This window comes from Candoia aspera, chromosome 1, assembly GCF_035149785.1.
Source record: "Candoia aspera isolate rCanAsp1 chromosome 1, rCanAsp1.hap2, whole genome shotgun sequence".
Taxonomy (NCBI): Eukaryota; Metazoa; Chordata; class Lepidosauria; order Squamata; family Boidae; genus Candoia; species Candoia aspera.
In genome coordinates, this window is record NC_086153.1 from 129,640,967 (window position 1) to 129,660,273 (window position 19,307).

Genomic DNA, 19,307 nt, shown 5'->3' on the forward strand with positions numbered 1-19,307 from the left:
CAACAACAACAACAACAATGTAATTTCGTGATTCTTTAAAGAGGTTCAAGCAATCACTCAAGGCATGGTCTCCACCATGGCCAGCTGGATGCAGGATATAATTATAATAGTATCTTCCTACTCATGGCATACTCCATCCATATAATATTCCAACCTGAAATATTATAATCACTTCTGAAGGTATGGACTTGTGGTGGAATTCAGCACTGCTGCTGATTCCCAGGAAGGAGGGGATGCATTCCAAGCTGATGAGAGGACTCACAGGGGGTCAAAAAGAGTCAGGGTAGCCCCACCCTAGACTCTCCTGGGTTATTTCCCCATAGGTTACTTAGGGTAGCTTTAGTCTGGCAAGATTCTGTCTATTCAGTGAGAACAGAAAAGAACCAGAGTTGGAATACACTGACTCAGCGTTGTTTCTTGGTCCGGTCCTGACAAGAATTTAGGGCTGTTGGATGGATTTGTCAGGTTATTAGCACAGTACTGCAAGATAAGAGGTGCTCATATTTACTCCTCTCTTATTCCTTAAGATTTGCTTTAGAATTTCGATCGATGTTTTAAATTGCCATGAACCTGGAAAGGTGTGAAGCAGCTGGAAAAGGCATAATAAGCAGCAATACTATTGTGAAGCATAGTGAAAAAGGCCTTTGCTGCCTGCTTTTAACGTGTCTTATTCCAGGGCATTCCGTTCCAGGGTAATTAGTGGGCAGGTGACATGAGTCAAGGTTGATAAGCATACATGTATCCTATTCAGAACATAAGAGAAGCATATGGAGCTTACCAGCATTTTTCTTTTGCTGACATCAGAGCATATTTACCTCTCTAAAATATTTTTATTGCTTGATAATTTACAATAAAAATATTACAACGGGCGAGTTAGGTTTTTATGAAGTTATTTAAGATATTCAGAATTAGTACTGATTCAAACATGCAGGTAGACTTTGTGTGTTCCTCTCTTCACGATCCACAGAAATCAACTCTGCAAGTTCAGGATTTTAGCAGCACATTTTTATTTACTGTATCACAAAAGTAAAGTGTGTGTGCATGTGTAGGCAAGTACACATACGTGGCTTGCTCATACAAGGCCTTGCAAAAATTGGACTTGGAAAACGGTGGTGATGGCTTGAGAGTGCAGCATGGAATTAGGACCATGTGTTATCAGCACAGTTCTCCAGTTGACAAACACCTGCTCAACCCCATGCCTATTTTTAAGGAAACAGAGAATCTGCAATGTTGGATTCTAAAGCAATGCTTTTTTAACCATGCGATTCTGTTGTATCCCAGATTATCATTAATTAATCATTAACTTTATTAATACACAATAATTTAAAGATATACACCATCCTGGATATAAATATGATTGAATGTGAAAATGTGATCTAGCACAGGAGTTGCATATGAAAATTCTGACATTTGAGAATTAAGTCCAGTTCGTAATCTTCTGAAGCAAATATAATCACCCCATAATGAAGCTATGTTTGGGAGCACTAGTATACAGTAGCATGAACCAAGTATTTCTTTTATAGAAAGAAAAATCAGGTCATATAATGAACCTATTGAACAGAAGCAGTGGATATACATTTAAGCAACACTTCAGGTGGCAGAGGACTTCAGGTAGCCCTTGTTCAGCGACCACACCTGGACCAGCAACTTGGTCATTAAGTGAAGCAGTTGCTAAGTGAAACCACAACTGTGCTTATGATCTTACTTCAGCTTCCCTTTGCTCTGGTTGTAAATGAAAGGCTTGGTTGTAAATCTACTTCTTCATCACCGTAACTGAGAACAGTGGCTAAACGAGGCAGTTACTAAATGAGGGCTACTTGTAAAAGAATGTGTTTATGTAACACACTGCAAAATTTAATTATTATTCACACATCATATTACTTCATACTATCTTGTAGTTTGGAGGCTAATTAGAGGATTATAGCCATCCCAAGAAAGAAAAGTTCAGAAAACACCATTGCCAGATTCAGGATAAACTCCAGTCAAAACCATATTAATATAATGTGTGGGTCAGCTACAAAATATAAAAATATTTTATTTTATTGAAAGGAATGCTATGCACATATGTAATCACTAATTAATCTTTTGGTGGATCAGGTAGCAAACTATATTACTGAGTCTTCAGGGATCCAATTCACATATTTCAAACCTAATAGATTGGATTTATGCTTAATATGCAAGTTCACAAAAGGCAGGTTTTTCATCTCGTCGTCCTTCCTGTCGCTCCCACAGTGTCTTTTCTGAACAATGTAGAATAGCCATGATGGTGGTAGGAGTGAGGAGGTGGAGGAAAAAGGAAAATATCTTTCTGTGAATTTTCTTACCTTACAATTCCAACTTTTTTTTTACATCAAACAACACAGTTACTCTGCTCTTCACTTCCAAGTGTTGAGAAGCTAATATATGATATCACATAGTAGTTATAAGCAAACCGAGTGCCATGTGTAAATTGGTTTATAGTGATATATCCCTGACCACTTGATTCTAACCCAGTTATGGTTAGCTGTTTTTTTCTGAATCTTTTAAATGATGCACCAATTTACTTTTATCTGACTTTATTTAAATTTGTGCTTTCCAGGATGACCTCACATGAGTCAACTCAAATGAAGAAATTGATCCACAACTCAAAGTTGTGCATTCATGGGTTTTAGTATCAATAAAATGAGCAAAGTATGAAGAAGAAACTGCTAAATATGATTCATTTTTATTAGCAGGGAAGTTGCAGCTACTTGCAGCAAGCTCTTTTGATGCTTCTCCTCAAGAACATATGTAGCACTACACACAGGCAGACCTTTTACAGCTGTCTTTGTAAGTATATTTTTAATTCATCTAAATATGTTTAATTCATCTGTACTCGTCCCACAATGTTTTACAGACAGAAAATTCTACAGAAAAATCTGCATTTTGGTTGTATTGATTGTGTTTCTTTTACAGAGAGGAAATTAGAGCAGAGGAAAGGAAAGAACCTTTGACCCATATTCAGTTACTAGGATTTTTCTGTATATTTTTCGCTAAATTAAAATTACACTCAAGTACTGAATGCATGTGGGCGTGCACACACACACACACACACACTCCAGATACACAGTTTCATATATTCATGAACATTCACATATTAAGTAAGAGTTTGAGAAGTTAGATCATCTTCTGTAAAGTATACTATTGTGAGTTCTAGTGTATTAGAAACTGCATAGTTGGTTTTCAAAAGCCATTTGGTTGCTTGTGGGTTTTTCCATTTTTTTTTCTATTGAATAATGCAATAGTAAGCCAGTTTTCACATGTTACAACCAAAATATAAACCAAAATGTAGCCACAAGCTGAATTATCAACTTATTCATTCTTTTTCCAGGCCGTTAGAAAATGCAAAACTACTTTATAGAGGAACTTTTATTGTATCTAAGTCTGAAAATGTCAGAATCCAGCAAATTAATAGTTGGTAGCTTCCTCAGGAATGTGTTGCTCACATTTCAAAACAAATCTGAGCCATGCTTAAAAACTTTATAATATAGGAGTTAGCCAAGAGCTTTGATTTCTATGCAGTAAAACTCAAATGAATTAACATCCAACACAGTTGAATTTTTTTCTACTAAAATGAAAGTTATTGAGTCATTATGTTTCTTAAAGTATTTATTAGGTTTTATATATCTATAAAACCTTTTAAACATATGAGAATATCTTGTCTGTTTAGCATGTAACATTTGCTTCCACAACATATGCACTTGCTGCTGTGAATTTTGTTCAGTTTTTTAAAACTTGTTTACAGATGGTATAGTTAAAGATGGGCACTGAAATTCTAGTGACTGCAATGCTTTGGCAGCCAAACTTATTTTTCATAATTGTGAATGAATCATATCTTAAGGCAGGCAGAGTTTGAAGATCTAGCATCATCATAATAGTAGAAAAGAGATGCCTTTAACAACTTTTGCAAAGGAGAGTAAAAGTTAATTATTTGCAAGAAAACACACTGAAAGAGGCACCCTGCTTTTAACTAATCTCACTACTTTTTTGTTTAGCTTGATTTAGGCTGTATTAAGGCACATGCAATAGGACAAACATGAACGTCTTTGGAATTAATCCAATAGAAATAGCAAAATCTACTTTTTAAATTTTCTTTTAAAAACATTTGGTTTTGTTATGAAACTCCTATACAAAATTATAAAATTTACACCATCTGAGCTGCCAAGGAGGTAAAAAGTATAAATTCTCCACATAACTATTTCTTTTCATGGTAAGTCAAACAGCCATATAAATACTTCAGCCACAGAGGGATTTAAGGAGAATGTCTTAGTAGAAAACCAACCAAGGTTCTATAATAGTGTATTCCCCTTATCCCAAAAACAGAAAACCACTTAAAATCTATGAAAATGGCAGCACTGGAAATCCACTGGCAGACAAACAGGAGATATGCAAGCAAAGAACAAGAGTGTAGGAAGCATTGCTCAGTGCACTTGTGCCCTCTGTGTTCAAATGCCTGGAATGAAGTAAGGCACTTTCCTTCCGGTGAGAAGCACCTTCCCAAGAAATGACACAAGGACAAGGTGAGTTGGATTTCTGGTCAAAAACACATGAGAATTGAATGGATGGCATTTCCGGGATGCAACAGTAATGTTTCGACAGCAGAGGGAAGACACAGGAGCAACAACCTGGAGGATGTGAGGCTCTACACAGAAGTGGTCACTCTGTCATTGGCATTATTGACCTCATTTTTGTTTGTATCCAGTCCTTTAGCAGCATTCAGATCATTCCGTAAATTCTCCACTGTCTTTTTCATGTTCTTTAATTCCCCAGGGTGTGGAGTGGCTCGCCTTAGAAGTGTCCTCTAAAAACAAACAGTGGAGTAAATGATTTCTTGTGTCTGTCTTCTTAAAATTGTATTTCTCTATTAATTAAATGGCTTTTCAGTTTTAACAACTAAAAGATTTATTAGTAGGTGTAGAAACATAGGCAGTCATCATTTTCATGCTATTGACTCTAATAGCTGGGGCAAGAAATAAATCCAACAGCTGTAGATGTGTTACAAAGAAACAATCTACAAAAGGTGCTTTGGAGCATGCACAGGTATTCGTGAAGCACCTGTCTGCAATTCCTTCAAGCAGCTGGAAAAGACAGGTGTTTAAGGAATTGCCAACAGATTCTACATGAATATCAAGGTGAGCTCAGAAGAGGTTTTCCCTTTCAAAGCTGATGGGCTGCACAAACCTAGTATTCAAGAAGCTGAAATGTTGCTTTCTCAACTACAAAGTTCATGATCTTCCTGCCATACAAATGCACATAACTAACGTGATTACTGATATCCTATCCAGTACTGATATCAGTACTGGATAGGATTAATATTAACTTAATTGTTTTTAGATTAAATGTCTTGACTAGCTTTTACCACTGAGTTAACCATTCCCAGTTTAAGTATTTATAAAAATGATAGTTCTACTACAGCACTTTTTTCTAGCAGGCTACATGTGGATTTCATATAGTTATCTACTCTAGATAAAATCCCTATCTCACCAGGAAAAAAATAGAAAATGTCTTTTCTTGAACAACAGATTCTGCCACAAAGATATATAGCAAACTGATTTGAAACACAGAAGTTTCAAAAAGAGATTTATGCCATTTATGGGAATCTGATGCTCCAGGAAAGTGTATGAAGGGAAGAAGAAAACTGTCTGTGGTTCTTAAATAACATTGCCCAACAGCATGTTGTTCCATGGTGAAGTATAACTGGTCATGGAAAGGTAACACAATTCAATACACTGATTATCTTACTCATGGACTTTTAAGAATACTTGGGTTCTGGGTCTGATTTATCTCCAGAAATTATAGATGATTATTCAGTTCTATTCATGCTTTATCTGCCAATTATGCCAATAATATTTATATCTGAAGAAGAGATATGCATATAAATCTTGTGGATATGTGCTTAAGATGCTATATTCAATATTTCAAGATGCATCTGCTCTTCAGAACTTTATGGCATGGGAAATAAACCAGACATGTCAGAAGCCATAGTGGCAAGTTCTCATATGTAAATAGCCAGACCTACAAGCATATCAGAGTTATACTGTAATATTGTCTCATAAGCCACGATAATTATGTAATCAAAAGATAAGAACACAACATGACATTACTCTAATGTCTCTGAGACTACCGTAGTGCAAAATAATGTTCAGTGCCCGACAACATTACATGGTACCAACGTTGCATTTTTACCAATGTTTAAAAGGAAGTCGTCCATTGTGGAAACACTACTCTACCATCAGTAGTTGTCTTGTTACATGCCAGTTAAAATTTCCCTGATATAATTATGTAATTTCAACAACCACTGAATAATTGGTATGATTATACAATCAACAAAGTTAATTGTATAATCAACTACATAGCAAAGACAAATAGAGCAAAGACAACTTAAAACAGTCTTTTACTCTATATATGAGGTCTAAACAGCTTAGTGGTAATAACACTGCGTCTGTGAGCTACATGGTGCTTAATATTTTGACAAGTTTTGGTGAAGTTAAATGAACTATAGCAATCCTAACTATATAGTTTCTATATAAAGGGTGCAAGGTTTTATCAGCCTTACTGACTAGGGGAGGGTGAAGACTGGAGTAGGCAGAAATTGTTGTTAAACAATTACTTTTTCACATATATCACTAGTTAATTAGGGTAGGAAAGTGTAGAATCATTTTTGTCTTCTTTAATCAATTATCTAATTATATGAAAAAATCATATTTCTATAACTAAAAATGTCATGGTGAATTTTCAAAGCAAAAATATTCCCTTACTATATATATATATATATTTACATTTATTTTTGCTCATGCCACACATTGTTTCAGATGCTGACTTGGTTTATACATTGCACTAAATTGTTTTTTTAACTATGGTTTTCTTAACAATTGGTTGGGTTCATATAAACATTAAAGCCTGGGTTCACACTACAAGCTAAGCCAGAGTTTTGACTTGAGTTTCCTGTAGACATAAGGACATCTTATGTCTGAATGCCACACAAACACAACTATCAAACAGTTACAATTTGGAAGCATGATTGGTTGCTGCTTGACATCTGAGCTTCCTTCAGAACAACTTTGGATGTGAGCATATATGTATTTCAATAGAGGTCTCATAAGTACAGTGACAGATGCTCCCACCAGACCTTCCTTCATTTGAGCAGGATACCAAACTTTTCCTGGTATCTCAAAGGTACTGTATTCAGGTATCAGTGCAAATGGTTATGAAATGAAGGAGGGACAATGGAAGTGACATCAGGCAAGTGAATGAAATGGGGGTGGTGGTAACAGACAGACCAGTGGAAATCTCCCAGAGGCCATTGCCTACAAAAACAAAACTCTGCATGTTTCATAAGAGTTCTTACCTCTATTTTGGCTTTGGGGAAAACCAAATCCTCCTCCTCACCAAAGAAGTAAAAAGAAAAGAAAACTAGCATACATTCATGTCTTTAAAACAAAAAAACTTTTTAAAAAAGCATTCGGATCACAAACCATATGTAATACAGTTTACTGCTACTGTGGGCATTATTCTAAGATTATTAGTAGTCTAATATCCCAGATAGCACCCCTAATTTTGCATGTCGCTTCCTGAGAAAACTCACCATTTCATTGTCTTCTTCATCTTTTTCATCTTCTAAAAAGCGGATTGCACTGACTCTGTTTACTGCCCGTTCATTCCATGTCTCATCTGACATTTCATTTACCAAGTTCTCCAATGCACCACACCGGGGAAGGTTATCTGATATGACAGCAGACAAGTAGAGACAGCAAATTTGTATGTCAGAGGTTAATGTCACTGCGTATTCAACAGTTTAAATGCCGAGGTTTTTCTTGATAGGAAACTATTTGAAAATAACATTCAACATTCACTTGAGAGGTCAACCGCAAAGATCTTGTTAAATTAAGTATTCACATCATATTGGCAACTAGCCTCATAATGCAGTTTCTTATTTGGTCATATCACTGGATGATGCCCTCAGCTGAAGAGTCCTCACTCTTAGACTATTTTCCATTGGTAAACTATTTAATGATCTGGTAAATATTATGCTGTTTAATAACTTTTCATTTCTTGAAACTTACTGTAATGAAATAAAAAGAATACATTTGCACATGAATAACCTCCATTTTCTTTTGTTCAAATTATGCATATTTTCAGCTTAGGAAATAGTTAAAATTGGTTAACCATCCAGAGTTGCTGGAAGCTGGGTGGCATATACAGTACATTTAATAAATTATTATTATTAAAATGGCACCTGTATATGGGACGTATGCCAATGGAAAGGGGCTTAAGGGCATTCCATTGCCATACATTTCATTTCTTCAGAAACAAGTGATTTGCCCAGCTTGATGTAACAAACTAGGAACAAAGAATATAAGTGTAGAAAATACATTCCTACTCTTGCTTAAAGGAAGTGGGAGAGATCTAATGGCCCTTGTCCTGTTAATAAAAGAACCTTCTCTTTGCTTGTTAGTGTCTTCATTATTAGCTGACAGAATATTTTCCACAACGCTAGCATCTTTCATAATTTGCACATTTAAAATATGTTATATATGTCCACGCTGTTACAAAGGCAAAGAGGGATTATTTGTTTTTCTCGTTGTCTAGACTAAAGCCATCTTTGCTTCACATGAAGATGATCTCCAAAAATATTTACCTTGGCAACTAGGCTCAGAAGGCATTTGAGGAAGTAAAACACATGTTAAAATTTTTTCTCCCATTTCAGGGTCTGTATCTGTCTGGAACGTAAGCAAAGGCTGAGACTGGTTATCAGACAACCACAAAGCTTTCAGTTTCAGGCTAGTCAGTGACATGGGAAGATGAATCAACCTAACAGAGAAAAGAAGGAGTCAGTTCTAAGAGTTCTTATCCAACTACGCAGAATAAAGCAAAACAAAGCATTCTGCAGCGTATTTGTTGCTTGTGCTATAAAGACTATCCCCACTATTTGGAAGGAAAAAAGAACATATTTCAAGTAAAAAACAAAACAAAACTTTTTTTCCATGTTATATACAACAGAGTCCCCTAGCAAATATTCCCTTGCAGTGCCATAGAAGTTTAGGATTTCTTATGTAGTTATGCTAAAGTCTGTAAGTTATCAGGTGTTCCAAGTTAAGCACAGATTTACTACATTGTTTATTTATGATGTGGAGACAGAGTCCCCCAATGGGAGGAGACGGAAGGAAGGAAGGAAGGAAGGAAGGAAGGAAGGAAGGAAGGAAGGAAGGAAGGAAGGAAGGAAGGAAGGAAGGAAGGAAGGAACGCTGTGCCCTGGAAAGAACTTGGGTGTCAGCACCTGATGGGATTTACACATCACATTGTTTAGCACCAAACATTATATTTCTTTGGGGCAGGATTATTTTTCTACCCTTAATTAGCCCCACTTCATACTTCACGCATTTTGTATATTGTTATTCTGAGAACTGGAATTAGTGGAGGATAGAAAGAAGTAAATTCTGTATCTTGTGCTGCTACATTAGACCCAAACAATGCAAGTACAAAGAACTGAACTGCTTCAAGCCAAGTGACTAATGCTTATCCTATTCCTACAAACAGTGGAAAATCCCATAACCTATCAGAGTAAAAAGGTAAAGACTCCCTTGGGTCGAGTTCAACTCCTGGCAACTACATGGACATGTGAGTGAAGTCCTCTTGGCAACAGTATAGAAGAGGTTGCCATTGTCTTCTTCTGGGATGTTCCTCTCCTGCCCCAAACTTCCAAGTCTCATCTATGGCCTGGCATTTGTGGGAATTGCCTCTCAAAGTACTAAGCAAGTTCAACCATTCTTAGGCTTTTCCAAACTCAGTCAAGATCATCTGGATGCTGCTATATTTTAGTTATTTGAATGTGCAGACTTCCAACTATCTGCTGTGGCAACACCTAGCACCTCTTAGTTGATGTCAAAAAGTTAAACTGGTTAATACTTGGAGGGGAGTCTACCACAAAATGCTAGAGCTATAGGCTAGACCTAGAATTTTTTTTTAAAAAAATCTAGATGACATGAACATGTTCTGTTACCATAAGCTTACCGATATTACTGAAATAGTTATGGTAAGGGATCGTTAAACTTGGAATACTTATTTTTCTTCTTCACAGGAAAATGGGCATCTACTTTTAAAAATATAGTCAAAACAGAATCCTCAGAAGCTAAACAAGGGAGCCTCAGGGTACATCTAGCTGAACAGGAAAGGTGATAGACTGAGCAGCTGAGGACTACCTTCTCTGTTTGTATAACTTCCTTTCCATTGGCAGTGAGTGAGAGAAAGATCCACTACATCCCACTGGCCTGAAACATCTCCCAAGGACAAGAACATAATGTCTTTGTGGTTTTGAAAATACAATTTTCATTACCATTCTATGTGGCTATAAATAATCCAGTTAATTTGATTCATCAGTCAACATTGCTTTGACTTAACGGGACCACCTTTAACACCAGATTGCAGAGGATTATTCCCACCCCCAGCCCACCATTCCCTCAGTAGGAATGTTAAGAAAGCTGCCAATTCAAATCCATTACAAAATTAATTTAGGTTTAGAGCACATATGAACACTTGCCTGTTTCCAGCTACATCAAGAACATGAAGTTCTGTGGCATGAGATATCTCTGGTGGAATCCTAGATAATCGATTGTCCCGTACTGAAAATACATTTAGGCTGCAACACCCACCGATCTGTTTTATAGAAAGAAGAGAAGACTGTATTACTGCTGCAGAGTGAAGTATGTAGGTAAATCATGTAAAATGAGTACAAATTGTAGTAAATTACTAAAAATGAAGGAGATACTAGGTAACTAGGATAATCATGTCTTATGTTCATGCAACATTTCACTTAGACAGCAATCTTGGGATTCTTGTTTTAATGTCTTATAAGATCAAACTGCAGATATGGAAAAGGATGGCCACATGTTAGATTACAATAAGTAACAAAAGGATTTAAAAAACACGTATTGTGCCATAGGTAGTATGGTATAGCAGTTAAAGGTGGTACACTAGGAATGGAGAGGCCCATATTCTTAAGCCATGGTAACGGAAGGGTGAACATGGGCCAATCATCCTCTCTCAGCCAAGCTTATTAAAGAGATGTTGGTGTTAAAAGGATAAAATGGAGATCCTTTTGTACACTGATCTGAGCTTAAATCCAGCAAATAAGTAAATACATATTATGGTTTCGCTGTTTACATTTGAGTAAGAAAAAATGCTATGTATTAACATTAATGTGTAATTTAGCCCTTGAACATTCAAGAGGATGTTTCAACTACTGCAGTTATAAGTTTGGTCTGATATGAATTCAGAGAATTACAATGAGACTGCAATCCTACACACTTATCCAGGAATAAGCTACTGAACTTAAATAACTTACTTTTAACATACATAAGGTTGTACTCTAAATATAATATTTATTAGGGCTATGCAGCAATCTGGACTTAAATGGGAAAAGATGACTCAGGAGGCACAGGGCCATATACCTGTTGGGAACTCAAATAAAAGCACTGGTTATTCTTGTGGAAGACCTATAATGGGACTTGGATGGGTGAGCCCTTTCAGAGGTCTTCAGTGCCATTATTACACTTTCTGGGTTGCCTGTGCAGGCTGAGAATAGGGAAGACCATGTTGTGATGATTCCACTACTTCCTAAATGGGCAGTTCAATCACTTATAATGGGGGAGGGGAGTTTTGCTTCTCAAGCTGACAAAAGGGCTGAAAGTTATTAAAATAGGGCAAAGATGCAAACCGTCCCATTTTAACAAAGGAATCTTCTACCCACCCGTACTCAAAAAGCTTGAGGAAACAGACAATAATTTTACAGCCCTAAATTGCCTATATATAGGGTTTTCATTTTAAAAGGGAGTGCTCATGAGAATTCTTGTTCAGGAACCTTAACTTTCCTTCCAACAATATTATTCATATGAGTTCTTAGATTTGTGTTCCTCGGATTGTTTATAGCCTAGGCTACAAGGAGGTGCTCCAGAGTTCAGTGTTCTCCCCTATTCAGTTTAGCATCTACATGAAGCCACTAGAAGAGATCATCTACCAACATGATGTGAAGTATCATCAATGTGAAAGTAATACCTAGTTGTATATTTCCACCTAAAGCTAAACTAGAGATGCAGTAGCAGGCTTGACCGGGTGCTTGGAGGCTGTTAAAGTTCAGGTGGAGAAAAACAGGCTCAGATTGAATGCAAACAAGATGGACTGTCTGTTAATTCAGAAGCAAGCTGATTCCAGGATGATATCAACTTTGCATCTTGATGGTGATATGCTTCCCCTGAAAGAGCAGCTCTACAATCTGGTCATATCCTTAGACCAGGTGGGAGCTGTGGCCGGATAGGCTTTCATCTAGTTATGGTTGGCGCACCAGGTGTGATCTTTCCTGGAATGGGAGGTGCTGTTACTCCTGTCCCTGTTTTCTCTTAGCTAGACTAGTATAATTCACAACAGGTGAATCTGCCCTTTTGATAACAGGTCAGACCCATGACTCTCATAGTACACCTTTGTTGTGGGAAATGCACCAGCTACTGGTGTTTCCATATGCAATTCAAGGTGCTGATTATCACTAGGTCTAAAGCCATGTAAGTGGCTGATTATCATTATAGCCACTTATATGGCTTTAGACCTAGTTATCTTTAAGACCACTTACTATGGGTAAACTCTGCCCACCCCGTAAGAGTAAGCAGAGTATGAATGCTGGAAGTCTCTGCCTACCTGGAAATTTGAGAAGAGATGGCTTGGAAGCAAGCCCCCTGCGAAACAGCTTGTCCCTAGAGGTGAGATTGCATCTTTTCCTGGTGTTTTTTTAGAAGCTTATTAGGATTCAGCTTTTTAAAAGAGGTTTTCAGAACAGAAGAAATGAAGCTTGTCTCAGGAGAACAAGAGGGTGCCATGGGTATATATTGTAAATAGTGACGCAAGTGGATTTATTTTTGTTTTGTTTGTTTCATTTACAGTGGATTAGAGCCAGTTAGACTAAAGTGATGTAGAGGTCACTGTAATACAGGTAGTCCTCACTTAACAACCATTCATTTAGTGATGGTTCAGACTTACGAACATGCTGAAAACACTGACTTACAACCGGTTCTCACACTTACGACTGTTGCAGCATCCTGTGGCCATGTGATCACGATTTGGGCACTTGGCAACCAGTTCACATTTATGACCGTCACAGCGAGCCGTGGTCATGTGATTGCCATTTTTTACCTTCCCGGCAAAACCAATGGGGAACTGCGTGATTTGCACTTAACACCCATGGTGATTCACTTAACAACTGCCATAAAAAGCTCATAAAATTGGGTTGTATTCACTTAATGACTGCTTTGCTTAGCAACCAAAAGTCCAGGCTCAATTATGGTTGTTAAGCGAGGACTACCTGTGTCTTTTCATGTGTAAGTCCAGAAAAAGATACTGCTTCTTTAAGGAGTTACCAACAGGTGCAGTGTAAGGAGCCTGCACACTCCATATCACCTTTTCCCCTTTCAGTTCAGATCACTGCACTGCTCTAATAATTGTAGATCTAATAATATTCTGTCACTGCTTCATATTCAGCTTCCAAATATCATTTTTTCTTCCCATATGTGAACACAGATGCTAAGGAATGCCTTGAGAGTGGTGCAGTTTCAGTATGGAAATACAATAGGCAAGCCTATTCACCCAAGGCAAAGCATTTGCCTCTTCGGTTCACTCAACTCAGTTTAAGTATTAAAATACAGAGACATATATTTCCTGCATGTTTGCCATATACCGCTTAAAGACACTTCAGTTAATGGATTAAGACAAACTGAGTTCTTAGACTTTGAGTATATAATACCCCAAATCTACAGCACAATTGCAAACAACAGATCTTTCTTTTTAAAGGAAGGAAGAGGAAGAGGAAAAACCACCACCACCTTGCTTACTAGGTGCAGTCTAAATTGTACCAAATCAGGTTGCTCTATTAGTAAGTTAGCAGTTCTAAAAAGTTTTGTTTTAGCAAGTAATTACTCTACAGAATCTCTACCAAAATAAGGAAGTGTTCTTCTGTGTTACTATGTATAGGTTGAAGAATATTTTTAATTTACTGTGACGAATCTATATCTTCTGCTTGAAATTTAATGTAGCTAACACTATGCATCTTGAATTCACAACCACATAACTTAATTCCACAGCTGAAAACCTAATTTTAAGATGGCTAGCATTCTGTGACAAATGCAATCATATTTTCCTTTATCAGATGTACAATATGGATGGCATTTCCATCAAATGTCCATTTTAGTGAATAAAGAAGTTCTATTGTATTTACCACAAATGCTAACCATCAGTTTAAAAAGGAACTGAACTCCTTGAAACAAGGTACAATCCTGTTATCAGCAAACCACTTTAAAGACACCTCTAAGTCTTAATTATAAACCTAAAAATACATTGCTATATTTAAATCCAATGAAATACAATTTTATATCGATGAATAAATGATACCTAGCTATTGAAGCCAATTCCATTGTGGTCTAAACTAACTTTCATCTTTTACCTTTATAAATGAAGTTCTTTTCAATAACCACTAAAATGTTACCAACAAATATTTTCATATTTCCTTCCATTACGAACATGTACACTTTCCTATTTTCATGCAAGGAATCAAGAGTGGAAGCAAAAGCAAGATGCATAGTGTTATATTATATTAAAAGTGAGAAACCATGCACTAAACTGCTGAAGGTGCTCTGTCAGTTTGCAAGAGGTGAAGTGCTGTAACAGAAGTATTATAATTGTCTAACTGAAATACTGTATCTCTAAAGCCTGCACACAATTATCCTGGTTAGTGAATGTTAGATGATGCCTGGTTGTGCACAAGGAGTGTTTTGCTTTAAACAACTGTGCCTCAGGAACATAAGCAGAATGGGATTGGCCATGCAGCCTTCTTGAAAGCATCCTGACTCTTAAGATGGAAAATCCAAGATTTCAGGGCAATGAAAGTGCGGAGGTGGAGCCAGCCAGTTTGAATCATCATGCATTGAAAGCAGTCAGATGAAGGGAACTGGTGAAACTGCGGGCTGAACAATACTTACAGTGGCAAGAGTTACCTGACTCAAATTTCCAAGCAGCTAACAATTAAGAAAAACACAAGATACAACTGTTTCATTTAACACAGACTACTGTACTGTATGCACAGACTGGACAATGCCATTCACACACACACACATGCTCACACACACACAATGACAAGAGAGCTCAGCATTTGCATTAATTTAATTTTTACAAAATGAAGGGTGGCTGTAGCTCACCTAATACTGTAAGCATGCCAGCCACGTACAATACAGTAACTCTCAATATATTAAAAGACTTGCTGCAATCATATAACCAATCCAAAATGTTAGTGTTTCCTAACTTTGGGTCAGATATGACCAGTTCCCCAAATTATTTCTGCATGAATTCTATGGAGTTCATAAGTACTTACCATTTGCTTATGGTAAGTAGCTGTTTGCCACCCATTCTTTACAAATGGATATAATAAACTGACATACAGGAATGCCTTAAGGATTCTCTGTGCTTTTTATATGAAATTTAGCTAAGTAAGGCAGAACAACCGGCAAATACTTTGTATCTGGATACACATGGTGCACTTTAAATATCAGCAAATGTAGGTACTCAAACCCTAACAGGAGGCAGTTAAGTATGGGCTCAAACTAAAGGATACACTACAATGCAGTTCTGCCTAGTTATTTTTGAAGACACAAAGCGTCAATTGTGAACTGGAAGCCTTTGTTGTAACATATTTTTCTCTCTTTTTAAAAACAAATCTGTATTTTAAATATATTTACAGAACTCTTTGGGGACAAACAAATCCCAAATGCCACAAAATTTTGACCCTGATATGCAAGAAACTTGCCTGGCTCTATTAGGTGAACACTTAGCATTTTGAAGGGTGGGCAAAACAAATCTGAGCTTCTTTTAAACTCATTTTGTATCTTTGAATTCAAAATGGTTCTGAAAATAATTCATCTCATTGCAAGAATATTTTGAGCTCTGTGACAATCACAAATAGGGTAAAGTTAACTGTTTAATGTGAATGAATTTTGGGGGAACCTAACAGAGACAAATATAATTAGAGAAATTATTTTAATTCCAGATGGGAGAAGAACTGCTCCAGGCTTGCAGAAATCCTGAATAATAAACTTCAAAGGACTTCAGTGATATGGCAAAGGAGAAACCTCCCACCACTAAATTGCTTGCATGTTTAAAAACACGAGAAACATCTATGTATAATACCAAATACTTGTTTTAACTTCACTCTGTATTAGATGATGATTCACCAGAAATTCAGTCTGCACTGTACTTGGCAAAGTTCATCAGTTTGAAGTATAACTTGTGTAGCTGCCACCATACAAACACCTGTCTTTTTAGTAATTGAGAAATTTAGAATGTCTACCCCCAGTAGCCCAGAAAACAAGGATTCTGTATCGTTTCCCTTTTCAAGAATGAGATAAGTTACTAGAGTTCAGAACTGAGCATATAGTGGCCAGACAAACTAGGAGAATTTAATTATGTCATACAAGAATACAGGTTTATTGCCAGAGTTATACCCTTTATAAAAGTATCTAATCCAGGAAAGGGAACAAGAATACATTAATAGACAGGGAAGTCCATTAAGTGAAACAGGAAAAAAAAAACCTGGTGGGCATAAAGCAGGAATCACATATCAGGCATCATGACTTTTATATCACTGTACAGCACTTCTGACTGTGACTTATGAAAAGCAATTCCCACTCTATCAATTGCTCAGCAGAGTGATGAAATAAGGAGCGGAACATTGGTATGGATGAACTAGCCCTCCGCTTCTGCTGAAATTTCTAACAAGCAGGAACTGAAGAACCTGATGCGCCTGCATGGAACGTAACTGCCTGCTGAATTCTATTCCCAAATCAGTCCTCATCACTTCTAGAATCCTTTCCAGTTAGAGCAACCTAAACGTATCACTAGCTGGATCTCATCGGTCCAGAATTTTATCAGGTTTCTACCCCAATACTTTTACAGCAAAAGTTCACATTCATAATTACACCCAGCAGTATACAGAGTCATATTTCTGTAAATAGCACTGATGACTATGATTAACAACAAAGAAGCCTGAATAGCTGGTTTATGTAAAACTAGACATAGAAATGAGATTTCAAGCTCTGAGACAAACAGTTATGGCATAAAAATTATATTTAGAACAGATAGCACTTTCTAAAGGGATCTGGCTAGTGAACAAAATTTGACTTTTAACACATTTAATGAAGTATTTGCAGTGACCAAACTATAGCATAATGGCACATGGATTAGCTGTTTGTGACATTCCATGACAGAAGCAGAAAGGCTCAGAAATTGAATCAGGCTTATATTATTACCAGCTGCTGCAATGCTTCCTTGGTGCTTGCTCTGGAGCTCAACAGATTAGGTGAAAAAACAACTACTGGGCATGTGTGTATAAATAAAATCTATATATTATCACATGAAAGTTGTGTACAGCATATGTAGGTTATACTGGCATAACTCATTATTTTCTCCTGCCCTATTTCAACAAAACAATTATCTGACTCAGCATGTACTACCTTTGCATTATAAGGCATCAATCAATCTCATGTATCTATTTATTCCATAGGGTTCAGTATGCATGTTTTATCTTTGGCTACTCGGGAAAAGTATAGGTGGGATCTGCAGCCCATTCTTCTGATGGCCTCATAAAATATACATGAAAGGGAAAAGGGGAAAAAAATCAATTCAGTCTGGCCTGGTCATATGTGTGGTGCTCATCTTTTACGTCAAAGATCATGTCTATTCATTCTCACAACTCTAGTTCAGTTTTACTCTAACACTTTCAATATTACTGATCTCAGAATAGTAAAAATTATCACTTCCATCTTCCCAAAATATTTTACTCATGATATATTGTGGAATAAGGAACATCTCATAAAATCATGCCATATGCCTTATTGATAAGTGGAACTTCTTCCATTTCAACATATATAAGTGCTTACTACTGTTTTATTCTTTTTCTACCTTTCCCTCCAAGATGTTTCTCAGTTAACAACTGAAGGCATTCATTGTGTCGAGAGAAGACTAAAACTACTCAAAGAAGAAGAATTCTATAATCATGTTTCAGTTGTGTTCAGTTAAGAGGATAATTTGTTTTGCTATATCTAATTAAGAGAAAATATTGTTTTGCCTTCAGTAATTATTCTCTTGTTGTGTAATCATTGCTGATGTATTTATAGGATTGCATCCTACTGGTCAGATTATCAGATTTGTTCCACATTATTAAGACTTCACCTCACCAGAATAAACTCTCCAGGGTGATCAAAGATAGATTACTGTCTAAATTCTGGGAGAAATGCATCCACTAAGCTATATAGAGTAAATGTATATTTGTAAAAGCCAATATAAAAGTATGGGTCCCTAATACATAGAACTGTTTTGATATTTTTACCAACTCAGAGGTTCCCCTGATCAGTAGATGTTCATTGCTCCATACCTATGCTAGATCTCAAGACATTTGGAGATGGAAGGGCATACCAAAAACAAAAACAAACCCTACAAGCAATAAATAGCAAATCTAATAGTGTCTCAAGCTTTGAATCCTTCAGATGGAATTACTTCTGACCAAGCGTTTCCTTTTACCTTGAAAGGCAAGCAGAGAGTATAAAAGACTTCTAGGAAATATTTACAGCAATATCACATTCATCCTGATGATGATGATGTATACTGTGTTAAGCCTTTTAAGTAGGACAAATCAGATTCCAAGGTTAACATCCTTGTTGCCATTAGTCTACAGAACTTATATTCCTGTCTGTCACTGATTCCTCACCATTCTTTCTCTTTTCCCTGTAGAATCTTTCTTCTCTGAAAGCAATAAATTAAATCTTTTCTGGTTGTTTTGACTTTCACACCATGTGTAGCTTTTCTTATTTATAGCACATGCTCATATTTTGCTTCAAGCAAATGACAGCAATCAAACAACCACATTGGAAACAAAATTCACCACCAGAAGTATTTCTATTAATCTTTTTATTCTTCAGTTGCTTGAGGCTGCAACAGAGAGAACCAAGTAGGCTAAATGTATGTGGAAGAAATTCTTGAATTTTAGAATTCAAGAACAGCAACTATTTTAGGAATTTTAGAATTCAAGAACAGCAACTATTTTAGGAAACAAACTGGATTCATTTGAGAGGTAGTTTTTACAAATTCTTCCTTCCCCCTGAAGTCCTCAGCTCTCCTCTAGGGATGTACTAAACACTTCAAGTTGAACAGCTGCTTTGAGTGATTCATAGTCGAAATAAACGGGCATGTTTTGTGAGTTTTGGTTC

At 36.7% G+C, this 19,307-nt stretch overlaps 1 protein-coding gene across 1 annotated transcript in view; it reads right to left on the reverse strand.

Moving 5' to 3' along the window:
- Positions 1 to 3,609: 3,609 nt before the first annotated feature.
- The window catches only part of LRRC1 (leucine rich repeat containing 1), a 79,851-nt gene continuing 64,153 nt past the window's right edge, over positions 3,610 to 19,307 (reverse strand). Inside the window, exons 11-14 of the mRNA XM_063313559.1 lie at positions 10,556 to 10,671; positions 8,657 to 8,829; positions 7,604 to 7,740; positions 3,610 to 4,819 (exon numbers count right to left, since the gene is read on the reverse strand). Of these exons, the coding sequence (XP_063169629.1) occupies positions 4,661 to 4,819; positions 7,604 to 7,740; positions 8,657 to 8,829; positions 10,556 to 10,671 (585 nt within the window). The 3' untranslated portion in view covers positions 3,610 to 4,660. The remainder of the gene's footprint in view (positions 4,820 to 7,603; positions 7,741 to 8,656; positions 8,830 to 10,555; positions 10,672 to 19,307) is intronic.